The sequence below is a fragment of the Prionailurus bengalensis genome, chromosome B4, assembly GCF_016509475.1.
Source record: "Prionailurus bengalensis isolate Pbe53 chromosome B4, Fcat_Pben_1.1_paternal_pri, whole genome shotgun sequence".
In the NCBI taxonomy this organism is placed as follows: domain Eukaryota; kingdom Metazoa; phylum Chordata; class Mammalia; order Carnivora; family Felidae; genus Prionailurus; species Prionailurus bengalensis.
In genome coordinates, this window is record NC_057358.1 from 63535141 (window position 1) to 63562528 (window position 27388).

Sequence of the window (27388 nt, forward strand, 5' to 3'; positions counted from 1 at the left end):
GTACTAATCAATAGTATTTTATTTTTAAAGACTTTATTTTATTTTATTATTTTTAAGTTTATTTATTTGAGAGAGAGAGAGAGAAAGAGAGAGAGCTCACAAGCAAGGGAGGGGCTGAGAGGGAGGGAGAAAGGGAATCCCAAGCATGTTCCACACTGTCAGTGCAGAGCCCGATGCAGGGCTTGAACCCACCAACCATGAGATCATGACCTGAACTGAAGTTGGGACACTTGATCAACTGAGCCACCCAGGTGCCCCATTTTATTTTATTTTTTTAAATGTTTATTTATTTCTTTTTGAGAGAGAGGGATAGAGAATCCCAAGCAGGCTCTGTACTATCAGCACAGAGCCTAACTCGGGGCTCAATCTCACGAACCATGAGATCATGATCTCAGCTGAAATCAAGAGAGGAATGCTTAACCAACTGAGCCACGCTGGGGCCCATAAAGATTTTATTTTTTAGTAATCTCTACACCCAACATGGCGCTGGAACTTACAACGCCAAGATCCAGAACTGCATGATACAATGACTGAACCAGCCAGGTGCCTCTATTCAGTAATATTTTAAAATTGATTTAAAACTTTTAGTTCTCTAAATATCACCTTGCACACACGGTGAGAAAATGCCAGTTTCCCATCTCTGAATTTCAGGTTATTTAAAATTTTCTACTTATTGAGTAAGGAAAAGAAAATATGACCAAAAGTAGAGGATAAGACCTCTCAAAACAATAATACCCCATAAAACTGGGACTATTTTAGACATTGTAATAATTAGGATAGGCTGAACTGAAATCTTTTAAGATCAGTCTTTTAAGTCAATTTAAGATTACATACAATAAATTTGCCAATTTTAAGTGTGCAATTTGATGAGCTTTGACAGATGTATAGTCATGCAACCACCACAATCATAACATAGAAAAGCTCCATCAACCCAAAAGGTTCCCCTGTGTCCTTTTCCATCAATCCCCTTCCCCAGCTCTTATCTCCTAGCAACTGCTGTTCTGCTTTCTATCATTATTATACTGCCTTTTCTAGAACTTAATATAAATGGAACCGTATAGGATCTAGCCTTTTGTGTCTGTTCTCTTTCACTTACTTAGTATAATGCTTCTGAGTTTTACCCATGTTGTTAGATGTATCAACAGTTTGCTCGTTTTTATATATTGCCAACTAGTACCCCACTGAATACATGTAGCACATTCTGCTTATCCACTCCCCAGGTGGTGGATTTTGGTGTTGTTTCCATCTTGGCTATTATGAATAAAGCTCCCAGGGACATCTGAATACAAGTCTTAGTGTAGATACATGTATTCATTTCTCTCCAGTAAATATTCAGGAGTGGGATTCTGTGTCAAGTGTATGCTAAGTGTATGTATGTCTTTATAAGAAACTGCCAAACTGTTTTTCTTTTGCATTCTCACTAGCAATGTCCAAGCATTCCACTGCTCTCCATCCTCACCAATATTTGGTATTATCAGTCTTTGTAATTTTTGTTTTTCCAGTGTGTGTGGTGTGAATTTTACTTCTGAAGGCAACAAGGAATTATGAATCAGGGGAATAATTTGAGAAAGAATAAGGGGGATTTTTAGACTATATCATTCTAATATTAATATATCACTATGTGCTAATAAATGGATAGGGACTAAAAACATCTAGGGAAACTTCTTTGTTAAGTAAACTAAGGACCTCTCAGGTACCCTTGTTATTCTACTTATGGTTTTATTGTCTATGGCTAAAATAAAACCACTTCACTGATAAACTTCCGTAATTTTTCATTAAATCATACTGCCTCTGTATTAGTTTTTTGTGGCTGCTATAATAGATTATCGCAAACTTGGTGACTTAAAACAACAGAAATCTATTCTGTCATAGTTCTGGAGGTCCAGAAGTCAGAAATTATCACCAGGCAGAAATCAGGGCAGGGCCACACTCCCTCTGGAGGCTCTATGGAAGAGTATGCTCACGTCTTCAAGCTTCTGGTAGCTGCTGTCATTCTGTGGCTTGTGGCTGTTATCACTCCAATCTCTGCCGATACTGTCTTCTCTTGTGTGTTTCTAATTTCTGTCTGCCTCCCTCTTATAAGAATATATGTGACTGTACTTAGGGCCCATTCAGATAATCCAGAATAATCTTCCCATCCCAAGATCCTTAACTTAATAATTGAAAAGATTTTTTCAAAAAAAGTAACGTTACTGATTTTGGATTAGGATCTAATACCCTTGGGAGACATTATTCAGCCTAGTAAAGCCCACATTAGCATAAATTAGAAGTTTATGGTACTATTAAAAATGGCATATAAGCACAGCAACCTGTCCATAGAAATCACTCCTTTACATATTTTATCATTTCTGTAGGACGATGGGGGTAAGGAGAGGAATTTTTATATTTTTCTCTTAGAACAACGGGCTCTGGATAGCTAGATACGGCTCTCTGGGAATACTGTAATATAAGCTATCTTTATTCCTCATTTAGGGTTTTTTTTTTTTTTTTTTTAAGTAGGCTTCATGCTCAGCTTTGAGCCCAACTTGGAGCCTGAACTCACAACCATGAGATCAAGACCTGAGATGAGATCAAGAGTCAGATGCTTAACCAAATGAGCTACCCAGGTGCCCCAGCTACCTTTTTCTCCCCCAAAGTACAATCTACCCCCAACATAGGGCTTGAACTCCAAGATCAAGAGTCATATACTCTACTGACTGAGCCAGCCAGATGCCCCTCCTCCTTTAAGTTTCAGTAAAAATATTATTTATTCATATTTTTATAGCTTAATTAGAACAGAGCACGCAGTTTTTAAACCTAAATTCTTCAGGCCTTTAATTATTTATTAATTCTTCCCTTATTTTTTCCCTTTTCTCTCCCCTCCTGTCTTTTAAGTTCCATTCGCCCAAATTAATTTTCTTCAGCTTTCTTCTTTTTAATCTTACCACAATTCATTAATGCAACAGTTTCCTGCAAAATGGCCCCAGATGATGCCTGCAACACCTGAGGCACACTGAAAATTTAACAAGGACAGTACTTACTGGTGGTTTTTCCTGTCAGTGAAGTGATGCTCAGTCTCCGAGCTGAGGTGGGGGATTTCTGCTGGGGTGGAGTCCGACACTGCTTTACCAGATCCTCATCAGCCACTGAGGTCATTAATTCCCCAATAAGGATTCTCTCCAGGCTTCCGTCATCAATGCCTTTCCCTAACCATCGTCCACATGGGAACCTTGTAGGTCAGAAAAACAACTTCTCAATCACCAGTACTTTACTAGTTTAATCAGAATTCTTTAAATGGCATCATGGGTGAAACCCATCATTTTAGTGCCTATGGATTGTTTTTTAAATTTATGTTTTAAGATTTCAAACACACAGCAAGGTAGAGAGAATAGTATAGGAGATACCCATATTCTTATCACCTAGACTTAATGATTGGCCATATGCTTCTTTTTATTTTTTGTTGAAGTATTTAAAAATGTTTATTTATTTTGAGACAGTGTGAGTGGGGGAGAGGCATAGAGAGAGAGGGAGACAGAATCCCAAGTAAGCTCCAGCCTCTGAGCTTCAGCGCAGAGCCCGATTCGGGGCTCTATGTGAGATCATGACCTGAGTGGAAGTCAGATGCTTAACTGACTGAGCCACCCAGGCGCCTCTATTTTTTTGTTGAAGTATTTTAAAGTACATTGTGCATATAAGGACATTTCATTCCTAAAAACACTTCAGTATGAATCTCTGAAAAATAAAGACATTCTCTCTTATATAGCCACAAATTGTTATTGCACTAAACCAAATTAAAATGATTCAATATTTTCGCATACCTAGTCTATATTAAAATCCTGTGCTTAGATCTTCTGAGAAGAATATTTTCTTTTCTTTTTTTTTTTTTTTAAATTTTTTTTTTTTTTCAACGTTTATTTATTTTTGGGACAGAGAGAGACAGAGCATGAACGGGGGAGGGTCAGAGAGAGAAGGAGACACAGAATCGGAAACAGGCTCCAGGCTCCGAGCCATCAGCCCAGAGCCTGACGCGGGGCTCGAACTCACAGACCGCGAGATCGTGACCTGGCTGAAGTCGGACGCTTAACCGACTGCGCCACCCAGGCGCCCCTGAGAAGAATATTTTCAAACTGGAAGTTAATTTGGGAGTTCAGTTATAGGAGAAAAGAGGAGAGTACTTCCAAAGAGGAGTGCCAGCTGTAACTAGTAGAGTCGAAAAGATCCTTTCCTTTTTACTAAATGAATTACTTCAACCTTCTTTTTTTTTTTTTAATTAGAGATCACTCTTTGCCAACACTTGTGGACTAAGCATTAACAGCAAACATAATTTTTTTACAAGTTTTTTTGGGGGGCAATTTTGTATTCCATAAACAAAAGCAAAACCAAACAACCCAAAAAACTAAACTAAAATTCAGAAGGCAGGGAGAAAGCTTTAGAAAGAAAACAATTCTTAAACCTCTTCTTGTCTAAAGAATCTCAAAGAGTTCTGATCTCCCAAGGACATTTACTTACCTGTAAGTATGTCCTGTGATCTCATTTCTGACCATGACACAATCCACTAGCCATTTGGCTAACAGTCCTGAGTTATCGTGACCAATCTGAACAGTGGTCAGCTTCCCCAAGTTCTGGCACTGTAGGAACAGGACCACAGGTTATTCAGTGCCTGATCTTACCGCCGCTACCTCTTAGCTTCAGTGATGGCACTTTGGTCCCATCTAATTTAATAATTACAGAGGACCCATCCTGCATAATGGGCTGTGCTTTGCACTAGAGAAATATATTCACATCTAAGGTATCCCATCTATTGAGAGAGGAGACATATGGACATTAACTATCAAATGAGGGGACTGTACAAGGTGCCAAACTAGAGATGTAAGCAAGTACTAGAAAAACACTGGAAAAGGAAAAATTATCTCTAGCTGGGGAACTCAGAACTTGTGCCTTTAGGATGAGAAGAATTTCAAGAAGTGGCAAAAGTAGGGGCGCCTGGGTGGCTCAGTCGTTTGAGTGTCTGACTTCGGCTCAGGTCATGATCTCACAGTTCGTGGGTTCGAGCCCTGCATCAGGCTCTGAGCTGACAGCTCAGAGCCTGGAGCCTGTTTCAAGTTCTGTGTCTCCCTCTCTGTCTGTTCCTCCCCCATTCATGCTCTATCTCTCTCTGTCTCTCAAAAACAAATAAAAGTTAAAAAAAAAAAAAAAAAAAGAAGTGGCAAAAGGATGATATTTATTTATTTATTTATTTATTTATTTATTTTTAATTTTTTTTTTTCAACGTTTATTTATTTTTGGGACAGAGAGAGACAGAGCATGAACGGGGGAGGGGCAGAGAGAGAGGGTGACACAGAATTGGAAACAGGCTCCAGGCTCTGAGCCATCAGCCCAGAGCCCGACGCGGGGCTCGAACTCCCGGACCGCGAGATCGTGACCTGGCTGAAGTCGGACGCTTAACCGACTGCGCCACCCAGGCGCCCCAAGGATGATATTTAGATTCAGTTACAGTGTGGTCAGGAAAACAACTATAGATATAAAAAAATCACTGACATGGCTATAATTCTGTTTCTAACAAATACTAAGGCAGAACTGACTTCAAACCTCATCTGCTAGAAGTCTTTGAAGCTATCATAAAACAAGTATAGTTATTAATGTCCTTCCTGGCCCTTGGTGGACAAGTACAAAAGAAAGCAATGAGGGGCGCCTGGGTGGCTCAGTCGGTTGAGACTTTGGCTCAGGTCATGATCTCATGGCTCCTGAGTTCGAGCCCCACATCGGGCTCTGTGCTGACAGCTCAGAGCCTGGAGTCTGCTTCGGCTTCTGTGTCTCCTTCTCTTGCTGTGCCCCTCCCTCATTCATGCTCTGTCTCTCTTTCTCTCAAGAATAAATAAAACATTAAAAAAAAAAAAAAGAAAGCAATGATAACAGGACAGTAAAAATAAATGTCAATTAAAATCTGACTTGTATTTATTTATTTAAAAAAAAAAATTTTTTTTTTAATGTTTATTTATTTTTGAGACAGAGAGAGACAGAGCATGAATGGGGGAGGGTCAGAGAGAGGGAGACACAGAATCTGAAACAGGCTCCAGGCTCTGAGCTGGCAGCACAGAGCCCGACGCGGGGCTCGAACTCACGGACCGTGAGATCATGACCTGAGCCGAAGTCAGACGCTTAACCGACTGAGCCACCCAGGCGCCCCTAAAATCTGACTTTTAAACTCTGATAAAATATCACAGACCCCCCAACTGATTATGTATGGTTAGGAACAGCAGAGCTATGAGTTCTTAAAGCCCTTCACTTGTTTGTATGAAGGTGAGAGAGAAGGCATCATAGCAATCCAGGTGAGGGAGGATGGCATCCTGAATTAGTTGTGGCAGGATAGATGGAAAAAGAGACAGATATGAGACAGCGTCTGGAAACAATAATGATGGGACTTATATAGAGTTTATGTTCCACACCTGCTAGTCAAAGAAAAGACAAGGGTTTTAATCTTTTATAAACAGGTGGCTGGCTGTGAGTCCATTAGATAAACAGGGCCAAAACAGGTTCTTGGGGGTGTTATGATGGAGTGGAAACTGCTATTCCATAAGGAATATAAAGAATAGAAGAGGACAGTTAGTGCTACTTCCCTCCTGAGACAAGAGCACATATTTGTCTTCTTCCTGCATGCCAGGATCAACCTGCATGTGGGCTCAGAGATAAGGGAATACTTCACCAGGTGAGACCTGAAAATGGACTACAATATTGAGAGGTATTTTTATAGAATCAATCTATAAATGCCACCATATGGTATACAAGCCAGAAGCATGGATGTATGTCAGCTCTCCTGTCCTTTTGTCCAGGTTCAGGCAGGGAGCACTTGACAGTCAGGAAGAGAGGAAAAGCATGGACTTGAATGCTCCCTACTTGCCCGGTTCTGTGCTAGGCACTGGGAATCATGGAATAGGACCTTGCAAAGTCCAAAAGTATTTCACTGAAAGTAGAAAAATACAGCCTAATAATTAAAATTAATCGCAGTAAAAATACAAAACAAATTATTATGTTTAAAACTTTAGGTTTATATTCACAAAAATGATCCTGCATGCTTGAGTACTCCTTTATATTATTTGATTTGAGGAAAAATAAAAAAGCAAAACTGGAATCCTTGTGTAGAACTATGTAAGACATTTTCTGCTAAGAAAGGTATTAGCTGAACTTACCTCAAAAGTCATCTCAAGGAGATTTTTTGGAATCTGCATTACTCCCGTGTCTCCTAGCTCCCCTGATACACAGATCCAAGGATTCGATGTGATGATTGCATTGCTCAGCTTTTTGATGGGGATGATCACTGACCTATAGGGAATCACTGAAAGAAATCATGCTGAAATTAATTAAAAATTACAATAAAATTCTCATGATACTGGGGCACCTAGGTGGCTCAGTTGGTTAAGCATCTGACTTCAGCTCAGGTCATGATCTCACAGTTCATGAGTTCGAGCCCTGCACTGGGCTCTCTGCTCTCAGTACAGAGCCCACTTCAGATCCTCTGTGCCTCTCCCCAACTGGCGCATTCTCTCTCTCAAAAACAGGGGCGCCTGGGTGGCGCAGTCGGTTAAGCGTCCGACTTCAGCCAGGTCACGATCTCGCGGTCCGGGAGTTCGAGCCCCGCGTCAGGCTCTGGGCTGATGGCTCAGAGCCTGGAGCCTGTTTCCGATTCTGTGTCTCCCTCTCTCTCTGCCCCTCCCCCATTCATGCTCTGTCTCTCTCTGTCCCAAAAATAAATAAACGTTGAAAAAAAAAATTAAAAAAAAAATAAATAAACATTACAAAAAAAATCTCCTGATGCTATAACAAATATTTATTAAGGACTCTGTTGGCTTTCACAGATAGTTTGTTCTTTATGATCAAGAAGTACTTAAAAAGAGGAGATCACCTCTTCCAGTCTAGAAATAGGAGGTCCAGTTTATAAACCACAAGTCCAACACTTGTGATGGCTTCCATGGTATATATGTCACCAGGTATGCATGGCATGCAGAGTATTACCGTGGTGATGTATATAACCTTGCTTTTCTTTCCTTTTTCCTTTAAATGCTTATTTATTTTTGAGTGAGAGAGAGAACACAAGCAGGGCAGGGACAGAGAGAGAGGGAGACAGAGGATCTGAAGCAGTCTGTGCGCTGACAGCAGTGAGCCGATGCAGGGCTTGAACCCCCAAATGGTAAGATCATGACCTGAGCCGAAGTCAGATGCTTAATCGACTGAGCCACCCAGGTGCCCCCATAATCTTTACATTTATAAAAAACAATCTCAGGCATTAACACCAGAACTGACTGCTATATAGAATTTTTACTGCTTTAATATTTTATTTATTTCCTTTGTCTTTTGAAAGATTTTATTTTTAAGTAGTCTCCATACCCAACATGGGGCTCAAACTCACAACCCTGAGATCAAGAATCATGTACCTCACTGGCTGAGCCAGCCAGGCATCCCTGCTTTAATGTTTCAATTTTGTTCCAAAATCAAGTACACATGAGCATGGTTGCTGATTTGGTTTCATATGCAAAAGGGGGTGAATGTCTCTTTGTATCCCTTTGTTGCTAATCTTCTTGGACAATGCTTCAGAATGTTCCCATTCCAATTTTACAGCACAATATGCAAAGCCAAGAGTAATAAACAATGCGATTCTGGACATAAAAGTCTATACATCACAATTTGGAAAGCTATTAAGGTGACTCCCGTGCAAGGAGCCCTGGGGGAAAGAACCAAGAGGTGGAAAGAGATCTGTGTGAAACCTCTTCCTTCTGAAGGCTCTTCAAAAGGGACACCACTAGATGTCACTGTCCTATCACTGCCTTTTGCTCAAACAAGGTAGGACAATTCAAAATAGACATTAAGCACTCACTCCCTCCATTCTTTTAAAAAAGGGGGATGGCTCAAACACACTAACACATTTTTATCCCTCAGAGCCGTAGTTGTTTGTTTTTGTTTGTTTTTAAGCAAGGTACAATTTTTGTTGGCATCCTTGGGATTTCTACTCATTTAGTCATAAGAGGGGGTATTAGAACCCCTCCCTCCTTGAATGATCTACACACCCGATGACACACATTTATTGTACAAGGTGCCCAGATACAGCCTCAGAGAATGAGCTCACGGTTCAATGCACTCTTAGATGAGGAAAATGAATGGGATAAACGGTTCATTTCCCTAATTTTATATAGAAGACTTTCTTTAGGTTGGGCAAATAAAACCTCCCTTTCTGTCTTTTTATTTTAGCCGAAGGAAAGGAAAATGTCAGAGGAAAGGCCACACTTTCATGGTTTAGTAATCATCAGAATCAAATGAGTTTTGAAACTGAAAGCAGAAGAGGTTAGTGCAAGACTTTATTTTAGGTGCCAGAGGCTTCTCTCATTCCTTTCACTGAGAGGATTAGAAAAGCTACAAAAAAAAAAAAAAGGGGGGGGGGGCTTAGGACCAGCAGTTCTGTGGCTGCAGAGACCACGGACTCACAACAGGGACTACGTAAAGTATCAAAGGAGTAATATTATTAAACTTAAACTATTTCTTTTTTAAAATTGTTTATTTTGAGAGAGCAAGCATGCAAGGGAGCACGTGCACATGCGCACTAGCAGGGGAGGGGCAGAGAGAGAGAGAGAGAGAGAGAGAGAAAGAAACCCAAGCAGGCTCCGTGCTGTCAGTGCAGAGCCTGACGTAGGGCTGGATCCCATGAACTGTGAGATCATAACCTGAACCAAAACCAAGAGTAGGACGCTTAACTGACTGAGCCACCCAGGAGTCCCAAACTTAAAAATATTTCTTTCATGAAGATCTTAATTCCTCAAATTCAAAGAGTTACTTACATGAAATATATAGATACAAGTAGGATCTTAGGAGTCCTAACTACCTCTGCTATTTCTTCTCTTTTAAAACTGTATATACCTTGTTAGCTTCTTATACTAGCAGTAACTTACTAAACTGATTGAAAGTTTAGATACTAACAGACAGTTGACAGCTATTACTGGTTGGCTCAATACCCATTTCAACTCCATTTTTTCTTGTCTGCCTCTGTCAGACAGTAGAAAGCCAAAACCTGTAAGTTTTTGGCTAGTGAAATGTTACAATTATTGGGATTTGGGGGGAAAATTGTTTTCCTAGCACAGATTCTACCCTTTTCTCCTTGGCACTCTTCCTTCTTCCTGTTAGAAGGTGGACTGAGAACAGCCATCTTATGACCATGAGATGGCTAGCATCCACTGAGAACGGTCTAGGAAGAGAGGGACAAAGACCCTGGGTCTATGAACATACTGTGGACTATCCTGAAACTTCTCATTATGTAAGAAATATAAAACTACCAATTTTCTTACAGCACTGTTTTCCAAGTTTCTGATTCTTGCAGCTAAACACAATTCCTAACTGACACAAAGTAAAAATTCTCCAAGTGAGGAAGGGGGGCCACTGCACATAAGAATTAGAAACAGTGGTAGCATGCCTGGGTGGCTGAGTTGGTTGAGCGCACCACTCTTGATTTCAGCTTAGGTCACGATCCCAGGGTTGTAAGAATGAGCCCCACACTGGGCTCCACACTTAGCATGGAGATTCTCTCCCTCTGCCTTTCTACCCCCACTGTGCTCTCTCTCTCTCAAATATTTTTTTTTTAAAAAAGAATTAGTAATGGTGAACAGAATAAATGCTGTAATTCGACTTTCTATCAGAAACACATCTCCAGTCAGCATTTCCTCCCTCTATATACCTACATCATCCAGTAAGGTCCTGAAGTCTTTCTGAATCATCAAAGTTTAATGATGCTCACAGTTCTATACGTTTATTTCAGTATGCTGGTTTTTAAAAATTTTATGTATTTTGTGTAAGATACTGGACCATTTGTTTAATAAAACATTCCTTTTTTTTTTTTTTTTTTTTAAAGAAAGCTCTAGATCCTACATGGGGCTTGAACTCATCACTCTGAGATCAAAAGTTGCATGCTCCACTGACTGAGCCAGTCAGATATCCCTAATAAAAGATTCCTTTTTAACATCCATCCCATTTCCTACTGCAGACTGGGCTTCCTGGGAAGCAGACTGTCAGAAATCTGCATGCAGGATGTTCCTCCTGGGATCACCACCCGAGGAAGAAAGCAGGATGGGCTGAGAGAGAAGTTAAGCTGTGATGCAGTCACAGTGAAGTCCTCAGCTGATCCATGGTAATTTCCAGGGCAGCCCTATGATCATCCTAGGATGTTGGCTGACCAGCGAGGAGGGATCATCTTGGGGGTAAGGTAGTTTGTTCTGGTGAGGACTCCCCATGGGGGTTGACAGCTGAGGGCCACCCTCCCACAGCACCCCTGGAAGCTGGGGCACAACCTTCATTCCAACACAGAGGTCTGGGGCCCACCTCATCCACAGTGTCTACCTCACTGAACTACCATATATCTCACTTTTCAAAGTATAAACTCTTATTCCATTTGTCACCTGAGCAACTCTTCACCTAATAATAATACCCAGTTCTCCAGACTTACTGATAGTGGTGAACACACTGGTGAAGCAGAAGTAGTCAACAGCATTGAGGGAAAGAAGATGGTAAAGAAACTGCTCTCTTTCTTCTTCACACCGTAGAAAAGCATAACGCTTATAAAGCTTCCTAGGAACGGGTAAGACAAGCACAAAATAATAGTATAGTTTTCATGCTTTTCATTATGTCTTGCATTAAAAATAAACACCTTCACTTAATCAGTATAGGTAGAAACTTTCACCTGGAAAGAAGAGACAATTTACAAAAATGCACATACAAATGGTTAATGACACATTTGTAACTTAACTAGCAATTAAAGGAAAAAACCTCCATGAATCCATTTTTGTCTATCAAACTAATAAAGATTTAAAAAGTGCTAACTGGTACTGACCAGGTTGGAGTGTGTGTGTGGGTGCAATGAATAGCCATTCTTACAGCTGATGGGGCTGAAAATTTCAGGCAAGTAGTTTGTTGGTAATTATTGTTTTAAACCAGTCATACCCTCTGACACATTAATTTTACTTTTAGAACTCTGTCCTAAGAACATAATGTGAAATATAGGCAAAAATTTACTCATGAATGACCACTAAAATGTTATTTTGTAGGGGCACTTGGGTGGCTCAGTCCACGATCTCACGGTTCATGAGGTCAAGCCCTCTGTCCGGCTGCACACTGATACCAAGGACCCTGCTTGCAATTCTCTCTCCCTCTCTTTTTCTGTCCTCCCCCCACTGGCATGTGTGTGCATGTGCACGTGCTCTCTCTCTAAAGAAATAAGTAAACTTAAAAAAAAAGTTATTTGTAAAAGGAAAGATATATTATGGCATATGCATACATTGGGATGCTATGTGAGCATTAAAAATAAAGTTTAGGAGGGGCGCCTGGGTGGCTCAGTCGGTTAAGCGGCCGACTTCGGCTCAGGTCATGATCTCGCAGTCTGTGAGTTCGAGCCCCGCGTCGGGCTCTGTGCTGACAGCTCAGAGCCTGGAGCCTGTTTCGGATTCTGTGTCTCCCTCTCTCTGACCCTCCCCTGTTCATGCTCTGTCTCTGTCTCAAAAATAAATTTAAAAAAAGTTAAAAAAAAAATTAAAAAAAAAAAAGTCTTAAAAAAAAAAGTTTAGAAAGAGTTTTAACAACACAACTACTACTAAAAATAGTAAATAATTTTTATTAAGCACTTACATTTAAGCACTTTTCCAAGTGTTTTATAGTTATTAATACATTTAATCCTCATGACTACTCCAATGAGGTAAGTCTACCAGCACTCTCACTTTATAGATGGGGAAAACAGAGACACAAAAAAAGTTAAGTGTCTTGTCCAAAGTCATTAGAAAAGTGAACAGTAAAGGCAGTATTTGAACAAAGGCATTCAGTCTTCAGAGCTTATGCTCTTACAATATAGTGAAATGTTTATAAAATGCTAAGCAAAAATAGGAGGATACTGAATTGTACATATAGTATGATCTTTTTTTTTTTTTTTTTAAATTTTTTAAGTAGGCTCCAAACCCAGTGTGGAGCTCAACAAAGGACCTGAATGCACGACCCTGAGATCAAGAGTTAGACACTTAACCAACCGAGCCACCTAGGTGGCCCTCAAAACCCTTCTTAATCCCCTTGCCCTATTTGACTTTTCATCATAATGATCACCATTTATGTGATGTTATTATGTGTCTCCCTCACATGATAAATATAAGTTTCATGAAGGCAAGAACAATATTTGGTTCAAAACTGTCCCTGGCACCTAGGATAGAGCCTGATGCTCAAATATTTACTCTTTGAATTATATTGACTGAATGAGAATATGAAGGTAAGTCTTTATTTACATCCACAGTATCTGGTCATTTGTCTTCTTCATTTCTTTAGTCTTTCATTTTTTTTTCTTTTTCTTTTTGGTATATTAAATACATATAGTATAATCTTAAGTAAGAGAACATGCATAGAAGTACAGAAGAAAACATGTGAAATACTTGAGATTTACCTTTATGCAGTAGGAATTTATTCTTTTTTAACATTTTTTAAAATTTTATTTTTTTTATTTAAACTGTAGAAAATGTTTATTTATTTATTTTGAAAGAGAGAGAGAGAGAAAGATAGAGGGAGGGAGAGGGGCAGAGAGAGAATCCCAAGCAGGCTCTGTGCTGTCAGCATGGAGTCCTACACGGGGCTTGATCTCAGGAACGGTGAGATCATAACCTGAGCCGAGATCAAGAGTCACACGCTCTACCAACTGAGTCAGCCAGGCACGCAACATACATATATACATACATACGTACATATATAATGTATAATACATATACATATACATGTAATACATATACATTATACATGTATACATGTTATACATGTATATGTAAACTTAACTCTATGCCATATGCCACATATGTGTGTAAACTTAAACTCTATGCCATATGCCACATATGTGGCTTGAACTCATGACCCTGAGATCTAGAATCACATGCTATACCTATTAAGCCAGCCAGGCACCCCCAGGTGCCCAACCTTTATGTAGTAGGATTTTAAGTGATCATTATAATTTTCTTCTTTGTACTTTGGCAACAGTGGCCATGAATGATTTATAATGGGAGGGGATGGGTAAGGGGAGTAACCAGTTTTAGAGTACAAGATCAGGTTCACAGGCTATAATTCACTTTGCATTCTTTATTAAATCTATTCTTTGGATATTAAAACTCATGGTAAGCAGTCCGATGCTGATGTGTACAAATGCAAAACTACAGAATGAATTGTTACCATAAGATTCCAACACACTGTCAAGTTTGAGATCTTTGTTGAATTTTTTGCATACCTTTGCTCTAGAGAACTACGTCCTCAGCCTTCAAATTAACTCTAACGTGTATCTTATATGGATGATGTATTTCATCTAAGGTTTCTTGATGCAGTAAAGGGAAACCTATCAAAACAGTTAACAATTAACTAACATGTACTCAATTGGTTTTCCTGGCTCTAAACTATTGAATGGAAGCACTGGCATGACTCTCAGAAGAAACCCGTTAATGTGGACTTTTTTTTCCCACTACTTCAGGTTTTGTTGTGATCTTTATAATATGATATAAATGGTTTACATAGATTCAACCTGTCTTTTGGATGTTACTGTCAGCCTGTGTGGATTAGTTAGTTTTCTGATTGAGAACAGAGCAATCTAGCCTTTGGCTGTGACGTCTGGTGTGCCCTCTCAGGTAAAATCAAACCATGGAGTGTCCAAAACACATGCCTGTTGGAAAGAAAGAATGCAGGTGCACAGAAATCAACAATTCATGCTGAAAAAGCCAGTTTGTCAGCTAATGCAATCTGCTTTGCAGACACACAGGTCACAGAAGCAGAAATGTCTAAGAGGCTATCACTTACTTGGTGAGTGGCTGGTTGGAGAGCAACTGCTTGAGATGCTGGGACAAGAGCTTCTTTTCTAGAGACAGTCTTATCCATGCCCGAGCTCGTCCGACGTCAGTCTTGATCTCACTCATGTTTTGAATATGCCTAAAGAACAGTAGCAACAGCAAAGATGTAGATCTTAAGGATAACCTTGAGCCGGAAGAGAACTAAAGAATTACAGCATTTTTCACAGAATATTTCTTTCAAACTTAGCAGAAGCAATGGCAATACGCACTTTATATTGATTAAATCCTTCAAAGGTTCCGTCTGAATCATGAATTCATTATGACATCAGGATCACCATTACAACACAAGCATGCACAGACATCACCCTCAGATAAAGCATTTAACACTCATTTATTCAGATTTTTTATTTTTTATTATGTTCTTGTTTCAGCCTCATGGACCCCTATAAGCTGGCAGTTGGTTATTCCTGACCCTCAGGAAAATAAAAGTAATAAAAAAGGCTGAATATTTAAGTTTTTATTCAAAATAATTGGTCTCTAGTTTAACTAAATATCTGTCACAACTTTAATCCATTGAATTAGTTCAAGGTCCAAGTAATTTCTGGAAATGTATGGAAAATACTAAATCTTACTTTCCATAGCCCTTGAGGACAAGCTGTACTGCACTTATAAATTCAAAATTTGTAAAAGACTTTGAAAATTGTATGGTCAAATTCCAACTGAATGTCACATGTATGTATAGAAGTCAATGCTATACTCAGAGGGACGTGAGTTTATTTTCCTAAATGGTTTTTCTCCTAAAGGGGAAGAAGTTTGGGCAGGAAGGGCAGGCCTAAGGGGCAGGGTAATTGTAAAACCACTACAGTGAGTCACTAAATTAAAGTTTTTGTGATTGTGACCCACCATCCTTTCCCTTGATTTTTTTTAATGTCCAGAATGACTCATCTTACCTATAATAAATATTTCAATGCACCCCTTTCTCTAATGATTCTAATAATTCAAAATAAGGAATATTCTCCCTATAAAACACACATATTCTTTCTCTCCCTCTCTTTTTTAAAGATTTCATTTTAAAGTAATTTCTACACCCAACATGGGGCTCAAACTCACAACCCAGAAATCAAGAGTCACATGCTCCACCGAGCAACCTAGCCAGGCACCCCCTCTTTTTTTCATCTTTCCCCTCTCCCTCTCTCCTTCCCTTCCTCTCTCTTAATCCCTGGATCTGAAGATTTAGGCCCTCAAGCCGGAGTGCTGATATACGATCAAAGACTCTTGATAAGATATAAAGCATTATAATCACATTACACAGACACACTGAAGAGGTGGCTTAAAAACAAGTCAAAACGAAGAGTTAAAAGAAAATTCTGTTGCCATCTTTGTAGGGCTTAGCCAACCTCACCTCGTCTCTAAGAAGTTTTTTCAGAATGTATGACACACTTATTTTATTTTTAAAGGGCTAATACCAGTATACATGGTCATGAATGGAGAAAGCTGTCATTAGGCAAGTCCCCTCTTAGACCCTGGTTCTTACTGATGGTAGTGGCAGTGGTGGGATACCTGACAACCCAGTAGGGGCCTAATGAAGAAGCACTGGCTGTTCCTCCACCCTGACATTTCCCAAATGATGACACAGCTGACCAAAAGCAACAAAGGGAAAATGCTCAGGCATTTACCACTTAAAGTTCTAAAGTATTTTCAAGGCACCCCCGTTGAGTGCAGTGTCAACTCAGAGCTCACATAAGTGAGGAAAGTTGATTCAAAAAGTGTAGTCACTGGAAATGAATCCACATTAGATCTGATAAGCACTTATGTGGTCTAATCTTTTCCTTAGTATTTTCTATGCTAAAACAGTAAAATTTACTAAAATAAGCTTTATGTTGGCCTTAAACAAGAATCTGGAGACATGGTAGGTTAAGAATGACAAAATGAAAATAATTGTAATTTGGAAAACAATCTATGTTTAAGGAAAATGAGAAGGACTGGAATATATAACATGCAATCTATCTTAGGTGGCAATCAGCATTCCCATCATTAAAGAATTTGTGCTAGTTTTTTTCTTGGGAGGAGGCATGGGGGTTGGGAGACAAGGCCACCAGACTCTTCTTTGCAAGCCCATCTTATTCACTGGCACCAGGGAAACAGCTGTCTAAAATACTGCATCCATAATATAATTCCTTTGTTCCAGAACCTTCAAAAACTCACAGGATATAGTCTGAACTGTGCAGACTATACTTACTACCCCTCAGTCTCAATATATCCTCTTATTCAAAAAAGTTCCATTCCAGGGGCGCCTGGGTGGCGCAGTCGGTTAAGCGTCCGACTTCAGCCAGGTCACGATCTCGCGCTCCGTGAGTTCGAGCCCCGCGTCAGGCTCTGGGCTGATGGCTCAGAGCCTGGAGCCTATTTCCGATTCTGTGTCTCCCTCTCTCTCTGCCCCTCCCCCGTTCATGCTCTGTCTCTCTCTGTCCCAAAAATAAAATAAACGTTGAAAAAAAAAAAAATTTAAAAAAAAGTTCCATTCCAGACAACTGACTCATAAGACTTTGCATTCCATTACCTGCTTCCCTATTTGATTCTATTCATGTTTGAGATCCTAGCTCCTTCTAGATTGCTTTCCATGACCATCACAGCCTTCAATGACCTCTTTAATTTATGAAACACTATAGTCTAACTTACATTTACCATGTACTGCTTATTATTACTTTTATCATTTTCTCTTGGTGTACATGTTTCTCAGCTTACAAAAGCTCCTGGGAAAAGGAGCCCCACGATTCCTTAGCAGCCTTGCAGCCTTCTTTGTACCCCATAGGGCCTAGCACATAGTAAGAGCTCAAAAACTCTGCTGCTTTGTGAATCTATATCTAACTCTATGCTTTAAAACAATTTATATGCATTTTGTTATTAAACTAATCCAAATCTATTAAAAATTTGCTGTGTAGTTATATGCCATTTGGATCTACTTTTAATTGGAATAATTTATTATAGATGACTATAATGGAATTCAGCATAATATTATACAAGTATTACTTCCAAAATAGATCCTGTTAATTCACAGAAAAGCACATATGGTATGGTTTAAATAACTTATTTACTTGATTTATTCCTAACTCTACTATAAAGCTTTCTAATTTAGAAAAGTTTCTGTGTACCTTGTCTTATCTGACTGTCACAAAAACTAGTCAGAGGGAGATCATCATTATTTCACTTTAAGGGTGAGAAAATGGAGACTAATTGAGACTAAGTGATCCAGTCAAGGTCACAGAGATAATAAGTATTATTCTAGACATGTCACCCATTTTCTATCAATTACTTCTTTCTCACACTCACATTCTTGGAGAAGCTCCCCTTCCATAGACCCAGAAGACACAACTCCACTTACCACTATGATCCTAATCCTTCACTAAAATGGACTGAGTAAGAGGAACATCCCTGATCTAAACTGAGTTCACTGGATTTTCTCTCAGAAACTAGGAATTTGTATACTGGAAAACCAGGTTAGTTTTTGTTGAATGCTAAAAATAAGAAAGGATGTTAAAGCCAGGGCTTGGGCCTGTACACAATAAAACAGAAAAAAAAAGGCAAGGCAAAGGAGGGACAGGGAGGGGAAGATGAGCAGATGTGAAGGGAGAAACAGAGATGATTTGCTTCCAGTGAGACAGTGACAGTAACTTGTGACAAGATTTAGCAGTCACAGTTCCTATTCTTGGATTCTGGAAAACACTTTTATATATCTCCAATAAATCCATTCCTTTTTACTGAAGCTAGTTTGAATGGGCTTCTGTTCTCTAAAACCAAATGATTTCTAAGAGTGGTAGCAGCTACATTTTAATCCACATTTCCTGAGTCTAAAACCAGTGTTTACTTCCACTGTATCATTAACAAAACCCAGTTTTATTTGTTATTTTTAAACCCAGCATTATTTTTTAGATAAATTAAGGATTGGCCAATTTTAATTTAAGCTCACATTCCGTACAGACATAAAAAATTACTCAAAATATTCCTTCCTGGGGTAATGAAATCAATAACCACTTAATTTTTTTATAAATTTTTTTTTTTCAACGTTTTATTTTATTTTTGGGACAGAGAGAGACAGCATGAATGGGGGAGGGGAAGAGAGAGAGGGAGACACAGAATCGGAAATAGGCTCCAGGCTCTGAGCCATCAGCCCAGAGCCCGACGCGGGGCTCGAACTCACGGAGCGCGAGATCGTGACCTGGCTGAAGTCGGACGCTTAACTGACTGCGCCACCCAGGCGCCCCAATAACCACTTAATTTTAGTGTAGAATAAAGCAAGAGACTCACAGGGACCTATGCACATATTATTAGTAAAAAATGATAAAGGAAATAGCTGATTTGCCCTCAGATAATTTATTCCCATCTTTTCATATAAACAGAATTTTTCTAGGATTCACTCAGACAGCCGGTTCATTTGTTTACATAGTCAGAATACCCAGACTTGGATTACAGAATTTACAGTCTCCTTGGTCATGTAATGTTCTATGGTGCTCCTCAACATTAATTACCTTGTCATCAAGAATAAAAGTATTTGAATAGCTAGATGACATGTACATGGTTACTCTGGAAAGAAATCTTTAATACTGGTAACATCATAATAATACTTCTCTTTTCTATGTAGATAATCTATACACTTCTTTACTATCCCCAGCCTTTCTCTATGGAACTAAAAATCATTCTACAACTGACAGTGTGGCGATACTTGGCATTCACGATGGTCTTGCAGAATTGTCTAAGATACCAAGACAAACTGGATAGCCTTCAGATGAGTCTATCCTGGACTCATGCCAGCTACTAAGCAATTTGGTGCCAAGACTCTTGACAAGTAGCAGGACTCAAAGTGTCAATGTCTTTGCCTCAAGAGATAAACCTGGAAAGACAGGAGGTACCAACAAAGACATGTGCCCAATAGAGAACACAGACTCAGAGAGGTACACTAATCTTGGAAAATACGTTTTTTCTTTAATTGTCTAAACTGAAAGAAATCAAAGTTTAGAATATTACTTGGGTGTTTTTCCTGAAGGAAAAACATCTATGTCAGCTATCTAGGTAATGATTAGGGACTAAAATGAAGCACTTGCCAAGAACCTAGAAACAGGGAAATAATCCTGTCCACTAAGAGTTAAACTCTAAAGTAAATATATCATGAAAAAGAACAACAGTGTATAAAACGTCATTTAAAGGAGGCAGAATGGAAGCAGAGAAGAGGGAGAGACAGCCATGGGCAGTGTTTTCTCAGGGGCTTCCTGAGATGCTATTAGTCCCATGAGCATGAGGATCAGTAGCATGGAGCTGGATGATTAGGCTTCCACATCTCTTCTTTTGAAGAGAGCAAGCAGTCTTCCGATTTTTATCTAGCTTCCAGGCAGAGAATACCCGTATTGGTGAAAGAGCATCAAGTCATCTGGTTGGGGAAATAATGCTCTCGTTTCACAGGCAGAAAACCTGGCACCCTGGTGTATTGCTGGTAGGAACGTAAAATGGTACAGCCACTGTGGAAAACAGAATGAATGGTGGTTCTTCAAAAAATTAAACACAGAATTACCATGTGACCAAGCAATTCTACTTCTGGGTATATACCCAAAAGAACTAAAAGCAGGACCTGAACAGATAACTGAATACCCAACATTTATAGTATTCACAATAGCCAAAAGGTGGAAACAATCCAATGTTTACTGTTAAAAAAAATGGGGTATATATATATAGAAGATGGAATATTAATATTTAAAAAAGAAGGAAATTCTGATACAGGTTGTAACACAGATTTAAACATTTTGATAATGAACATTAAAAAGAATGTTTAAGGGTACCTGGGTGGCTCAGTCAGCTAAGTGTCTGACTTCAGCTCAGGTCATGATCATGAGTTTGAGCCCTGCACCAGGCTCTCTATTGGCACAAAGCCTGCTTCAGATCCTCTGTCTCTCTGCCCTTCACCCCCCCAAAAATATATTAATACAACACTTTAAAAATATTCATTTTTGAGAGAGAGAGTGAGTGCACGCATGTGTGTGCATGCATAAAAGGGAGAGGGGCAGAGAGGAGAGAGAGAATCCCAAGCAGGTTGCATGCTGTCAGCACACACCCCAATGTGGGGACTGAACCCATGAACTGTGAGATCATGACCTGAGCCAAAATCGAGTCAGATGCTGAACTGACTGAGCCACCCAGGTGCCCTCATAATGAACATTTCAAAAAATACACGAAGTGAAACAAACCAGATGCAAAAAGCATGATTTGACTTAAATGAGGTACCTAGAATAGTCAAATTCACAGAGACAGAAAATGAAATAGGAGTGGGCTGCCTAGATGGCTCAGTCAGTCATTTGAGCGTCCCACTTCGGCTCAGGTCATAATCTCGCAGTTCATGAATTTGAGCCCCGCACGGGGCTCTGTGCTGACAGCTCGGAGCCAGGAGCCTACTTCGGATTCTGTATGTCTCTCTCTCTCAATAATAAACAGACATTTAAAAAAAAAAAAAAGAAAGGAAGAAAAGAAAATGAAAACGTGGTTACCAGGAGCTTGGGGAGAACCAAGAATAGGGAAACATTTATTGTTCAATGGGTACAGAGTTTCAGTTTGGGATGACAACAGAATTCTGGAGATGGATAGTGGTGATGGCTGCACAATAATGTGAATGTACTTAATGGGTGTGTGTGTGTGTGTATATTCATACATATAGTCTTTCTTGTGATTAAAAAAATTTAATTCCAGTAAAACACACAGTGTTATATTAATTTCAGTGTACAATATAGTGATTCAACAATTCTATACTCGGTGCTCTTCATAAGTGTACTCTTAATCCCCTTCACCTGTTTTACCCATCTTCCCACCCACCTCCCCTCTGGTGACCATCAGTTTCTTCTCTATAGTTGAGTCTGTATTTTTCTGGTTTGTCTTCCCCCCTGCCTTTGTTCATTGATTTTATTTCTTAAATTCTCCATATGAGAGAAATCACATGGTATTTGTCTTTTTCTGACTGACTCATTTCACTTAGCATTATACCCTCTAGCTCCATCCTTGCTGCAAATGGCAAGGTTTCATTCTTCTTTATTATTACCTCAACACTTATCTATTTTTAATAAATATTTTATTTTTTTCAGTTATTTATTTGTTTTGAGAGAGAGTGAGTAAGAGAGAGAGCGCACACAAGCAGGGTTAGGGGCAGAAAGGAAAGACAGAATCCCAAGCAGGCTCCATGCCATCAGCACAGAGCCTGATGTGGGGCTCGAACTCACGAACTGCGAGATCATGACCTGAGCCAAAGTCAGATGCCCAACCAACTGAGCCACCCAGGTGCCCCCAATTTTTTTTCTTTTTAAAGTAAACTCTAAGCCCATGATGGGGCTCAAACTCAGGACCCCGAGATCAAGAATCTAATGCTCAACTAACTGAACCAGCCAGGCACCCTGCCAACCAATCAAGTTTTATTAAAAGCATCTATCATTTTGTCAAAACATCACTTTAGGATACTCGGGGGTCTTTTTTAGACTTTTTGTAGGACAAAGACTAAAAATTAAAAGTCAAATTTTAATTTGTTGTGTGTTCAGTCACAGGACATCAGTTTTTCAGCTGAGTACCGTGAACAAATATAGATTTAGTCAGAGTAATACTAAATTATATTTAAACTGATATACACCCTTACACTACTGCCAACTTATTTGTGTCTAGTCACAGTAGATATTTTCCTGGTGATGTGGCAAAGGCTGAGAACTTGCATCTAGTTAGACAGAGACCTGACCTATGGTCAGGATACCTTAGTTCTAGTTCCACTTCTGCTGTTAATTGGTAATATGGTCTTAGACTTGACCACCTGGACCTGAGCTTTCACATCTGTAAAAAGAAGCTAAGCAATAGGACTTACATTTCTTGTATACTCTCACATTTAAACCGATTAGTAAAAAGTATCTCAGCAATCACCACCTTTCTTTCTTTCTTTTTTTTTTTTCTTATTTATTTTACAGGCATCTGAAGAATTTATTGTTTTTTTTTTTTTCAACGTTTATTTATTTTTGGGACAGAGAGAGACAGAGCATGAACGGGGGAGGGGCAGAGAGAGAGGGTGACACAGAATCGGAAACAGGCTCCAGGCTCTGAGCCATCAGCCCAGAGCCTGACGCGGGGCTCGAACTCACGGACCGCGAGATCGTGACCTGGCTGAAGTCGGACGCTTAACCAACTGTGCCACCCAGGCGCCCAAGAATTTATTGTTTTTAATTTTATTTTTTAAATTTACATCCAAATTAGCATATAGTGCAACAATGATTTCAGGAGTAGATTCCTTAGTGTCCCTTACCCATTTAGCCCATCCCCCCTCCCACAACCCCTTCAGTAACCCTCTGTTTGTTCTCCATATTTAAGAGTCTCTTCTGGGGGCGCCTAGGTGGCTCAGTCGGTTAAGCGGCCGACTTCCCCTCAGGTCGTGATCTCGCGGTCCATGAGTTCGAGCCCCGCGTCGGGCTCTGTGCTGATGGCTCAGAGCCTGGAGCCTGTTTCGGATTCTGTGTCTCCCTCTCTCTGCCCCTCCCCTGTTCATGTTCTGTCTCTCTATGTCTCAAAAATAAATAAATGTTACAAAAAAAAATTTAATAAAAAAAAAAGTCTCTTCTGTTTTGTCCCCCTTCCTGTTTTTATATTATTTTTGTTTCCCTTCCCTGATGTTCATCTGTTTTGTCTCTCAGAGTCCTCATATGAGTGAAGTCATATGATATTTGTCTTTCTCTGACTAATTTCATTTAGCATAATACCCTCCAGTTCCATCCATGTAGTTGCAAATGGCAAGATTTCATTCTTATTGATTGCTGAGTAATACTCCATTGTATGTATGTACATATATATACATGTACATTGTATGTATGTGTATATGTGTGTGTGTGTGTATATATATATATATATACATCTTTTTTTTTTTTTTACTTTTTCAAATATATGCACTTTTACCAAGAAGCATAAAATACCTAGGAATAAATCTAACCAAAGATGTAAAGGATCTGTATGCTGAAAACTATAGAAAGCTTATGAAGGAAATTGAAGAAGATTTAAAGAAATGGAAAGACATTCCCTGCTCATGGATTGGAAAAATAAATATTGTCAAAATGTCAATACTACCCAAAGCTATCTACACATTCAATGCAATCCCAATCAAAATTGCACCAGCATTCTTCTCGAAACTAGAACAAGCAATCCTAAAATTCATATGGAACCACAAAAGGCCCCGAACAGCCAAAGGAATTTTGAAGAAGAAGACCAAAGCAGGAGGCATCACAATCCCAGACTTTAGCCTCTACTACAAAGCTGTCATCATCAAGACAGCATGGTATTGGCACCAAAACAGACACATAGACCAATGGAATAGAATAGAAACCCCAGAACTAGACCCACAAACGTATGGCCAACTCATCTTTGACAAAGCAGGAAAGAACATCCAATGGAAAAAAGACAGCCTCTTTAACAAATGGTGCTGGGAGAACTGGACAGCAACATGCAGAAGGTTGAAACTAGACCACTTTCTCACACCATTCACAAAAATGAACTCAAAATGGATAAAGGACCTCAATGTGAGACAGGAAACCATCAAAACCCTAGAGGAGAAAGCAGGAAAAGACCTCTCTGACCTCAGCCGTAGCAATCTCTTCCTCGACACATCCCCAAAGGCAAGGGAATTAAAAGCAAAAATGAATTACTGGGACCTTATGAAGATAAAAAGCTTCTGCACAGCAAAGGAAACAACCAACAAAACTAAAAGGCAACCAACGGAATGGGAAAAGATATTCGCAAATGACATATCGGACAAAGGGCTAGTATCCAAAATCTATAAAGAGCTCACCAAACTCCACACCCAAAAAACAAATAACCCAGTGAAGAAATGGGCAGAAAACATGAATAGACACTTCTCTAAAGAAGACATCCGGATGGCCAACAGGCACATGAAAAGATGTTCAGCGTCGCTCCTTATCAGGGAAATACAAATCAAAACCACACTCAGGTATCACCTCACGCCAGTCAGAGTGGCCAAAATGAACAAATCAGGAGACTATAGATGCTGGAGAGGATGTGGAGAAACGGGAACCCTCTTGCACTGTTGGTGGGAATGCAAATTGGTGCAGCCGCTCTGGAAAGCAGTGTGGAGGTTCCTCAGAAAATTAAAAATAGACCTACCCTATGACCCAGCAATAGCACTGCTAGGAATTTATCCAAGGGATACAGGAGCACTGATGCATAGGGCCACTTGTACCCCAATGTTCATAGCAGCACTCTCAACAATAGCCAAATTATGGAAAGAGCCTAAATGTCCATCAACTGATGAATGGATAAAGAAATTTTGGTTTATATACACAATGGAATATTACGTGGCAATGAGAAAAAATGAAATATGGCCTTTTGTAGCAACGTGGATGGAACTGGAGAGTGTGATGCTAAGTGAAATAAGCCATACAGAGAAAGACAGATACCATATGGTTTCACTCTTATGTGGATCCTGAGAAACTTAACAGGAACCCATGGGGGAGGGGAAGGAAAAAAAAAAAAAGAGGTTAGAATGGGAGAGAGCCAAAGCATAAGAGACTGTTAAAAACTGAGAACAAACTGAGGGTTGATGGGGGGTGGGAGGGAGGAGAGGGTGGGTGATGGGTATTGAGGAGGGCACCTTTTGGGATGAGCACTGGGTGTTGTATGGAAACCAATTTGTCAATAAATTTCAGAAAAAAAACAACAACAAAAAAAACACACAAATATATGCACTTTTTATTTTTTGGACTTACTATATTGTCTGGAATCTCCAGTAAGATATTGCTCAATGACAACACTAGTTGTTTGTTATCTTTAATGTGTTCCTGAGATTAGTGTAATTTTATTTATTTATTTTTAATTTTATTTATTTATTTTTGAAATTTACCTCCAAATTAGTTAACATATAGTGCAACAATGATTTCAGGAGTAGATTCCTTAGTGCCCCTTACCCATTTAGCCCATCCCGCCTTCAGTAACCCTTAGTTTGTTCTCCATATTTATGAGTCTCTTCTGTTTTGTCCCCCTCCCTGTTTTTGTATTATTTTTGTTTCCCTTCCCTTATGTTCATCTGTTTTGTCTCTTAAAGTCCTCATATGAGTGAAGTCATATGATTTTCATCTTTCTCTGACTGACTCATTTCACTTAGCCTAATACCCTCCAGTTCCATCCACGTAGCTGCAAATGGCAAGATTTCATTCTTTTTGATTGCTGAGTAATACTCCATTGTGCATATATACCGCATCTTCTTCTTCTTTTTTTTTTTTTTATAAATTTTTTTTTTTCAACGTTTATTTATTTTTGGGACAGAGAGAGACAGCGCATGAGCGGGGGAGGGGCAGAGAGAGAGGGAGACACAGAATCGGAAACAGGCTCCAGGCTCTGAGCCATCAGCCCAGAGCCCGACGCAGGGCTCGAACTCCCGGACCGCGAGATCGTGACCTGGCTGAAGTCGGACGCTTAACCGACTGCGCCACCCAGGCGCCCCCTATTTTTAAGTTTTTGACGAACCTCTATACTGTTTTCCAGAGTGGCTGTACCAGCGTGCATTCCCACCAACAATGCAAAAGAGATCCTCTTTCTCCACATCCTCATCAACATCTTTGTTGCCTGAGTTGTAATGTTAGCCATTCTGATAGGTGTAAGGTGGTATCTCATTGTGGTTTTGATTTGTATTTCCCTGATGATAAGTGACGTTGAGCATTTTTTCCTGTGTCAGTTGGCCATCTGGATGTCTTCTTTGAAGAAGTGTCTATTCATGTCTTTTGCCCATTTCTTCACTGGATTATCTGTACTTTGGGTGTTGAGTTTGATAAGTTCTTTACAGATTTTGGATACTGACCCTTTATCTGCTATGTCGTTTGCAAATACTTATCCCATTCCGTCTCCCATTGCCTTTTAGTTTTGCTGATGGTTTCCTTTACTGTGAGGAAGTTTTTTATTTTGATGAGGTCCCAGTAGTTCATTTTTGCTTTTGTTTCCCTTGCCTCCGGAGATGTGTTGAGTACGAAGTTGCTGCGGCCAAGATCAAAGAGGTTTTTGCCTGCTTTCTCCTTGAGGATTTTGATGGCTTTCTGTCTTACATTTCGGTCTTTCATCCATTTTGAGTTATTTTTGTGCATGGTGTAAGAAAGTGGTCGAGGTTCATTCTTCTGCAGGTCGCTGTCCAGTTTTCCCAGCACCACTTGCTGAAGAGACTGTCTTTACTCCATTGGATATTCTTTCCTGCTTTGTCAAAGATTAGTTGGCCATATGTTTGTGGGTCCATTTCCGGGCTCTCTATTCTGTTCCACTGATATGAGTGTCTGTTCTTGTGCCAGTACCATACTGTCTTGATGATTACAGCTTTGTAGTATAGCTTGAAGTCCGGAATTGTGATGCCTCCTGCTTTGGTTTTCTTTTCCAAGATTGCTTTGGCTATTCAGGGTCTTTTCTGGTTCCATACAAATTTAAGGATTGTTTGTTCTAGCTCTGTGCAGAATGCTGGTGTTATTTTGAGAGGGATTGCACTGAATATGTCGATTGCTTTGGGTAGTATTGACATTTTAACAATATTTGTTCTT

At 39.6% G+C, this 27388-nt stretch overlaps 1 protein-coding gene across 6 annotated transcripts in view; it reads right to left on the reverse strand.

Moving 5' to 3' along the window:
* DENND5B (DENN domain containing 5B) overlaps positions 1-27388 on the reverse strand; it is a 195057-nt gene that overhangs the window by 11883 nt on the left and 155786 nt on the right. For all 6 annotated transcript variants that reach the window (XM_043562863.1, XM_043562864.1, XM_043562865.1 and 3 more), the window contains 5 exons: positions 14815-14943; positions 11459-11580; positions 7167-7312; positions 4489-4607; positions 3021-3208 (listed from right to left, as the gene is read on the reverse strand). In XM_043562863.1, the coding sequence (XP_043418798.1) occupies positions 3021-3208; positions 4489-4607; positions 7167-7312; positions 11459-11580; positions 14815-14943 (704 nt within the window). The remainder of the gene's footprint in view (positions 1-3020; positions 3209-4488; positions 4608-7166; positions 7313-11458; positions 11581-14814; positions 14944-27388) is intronic.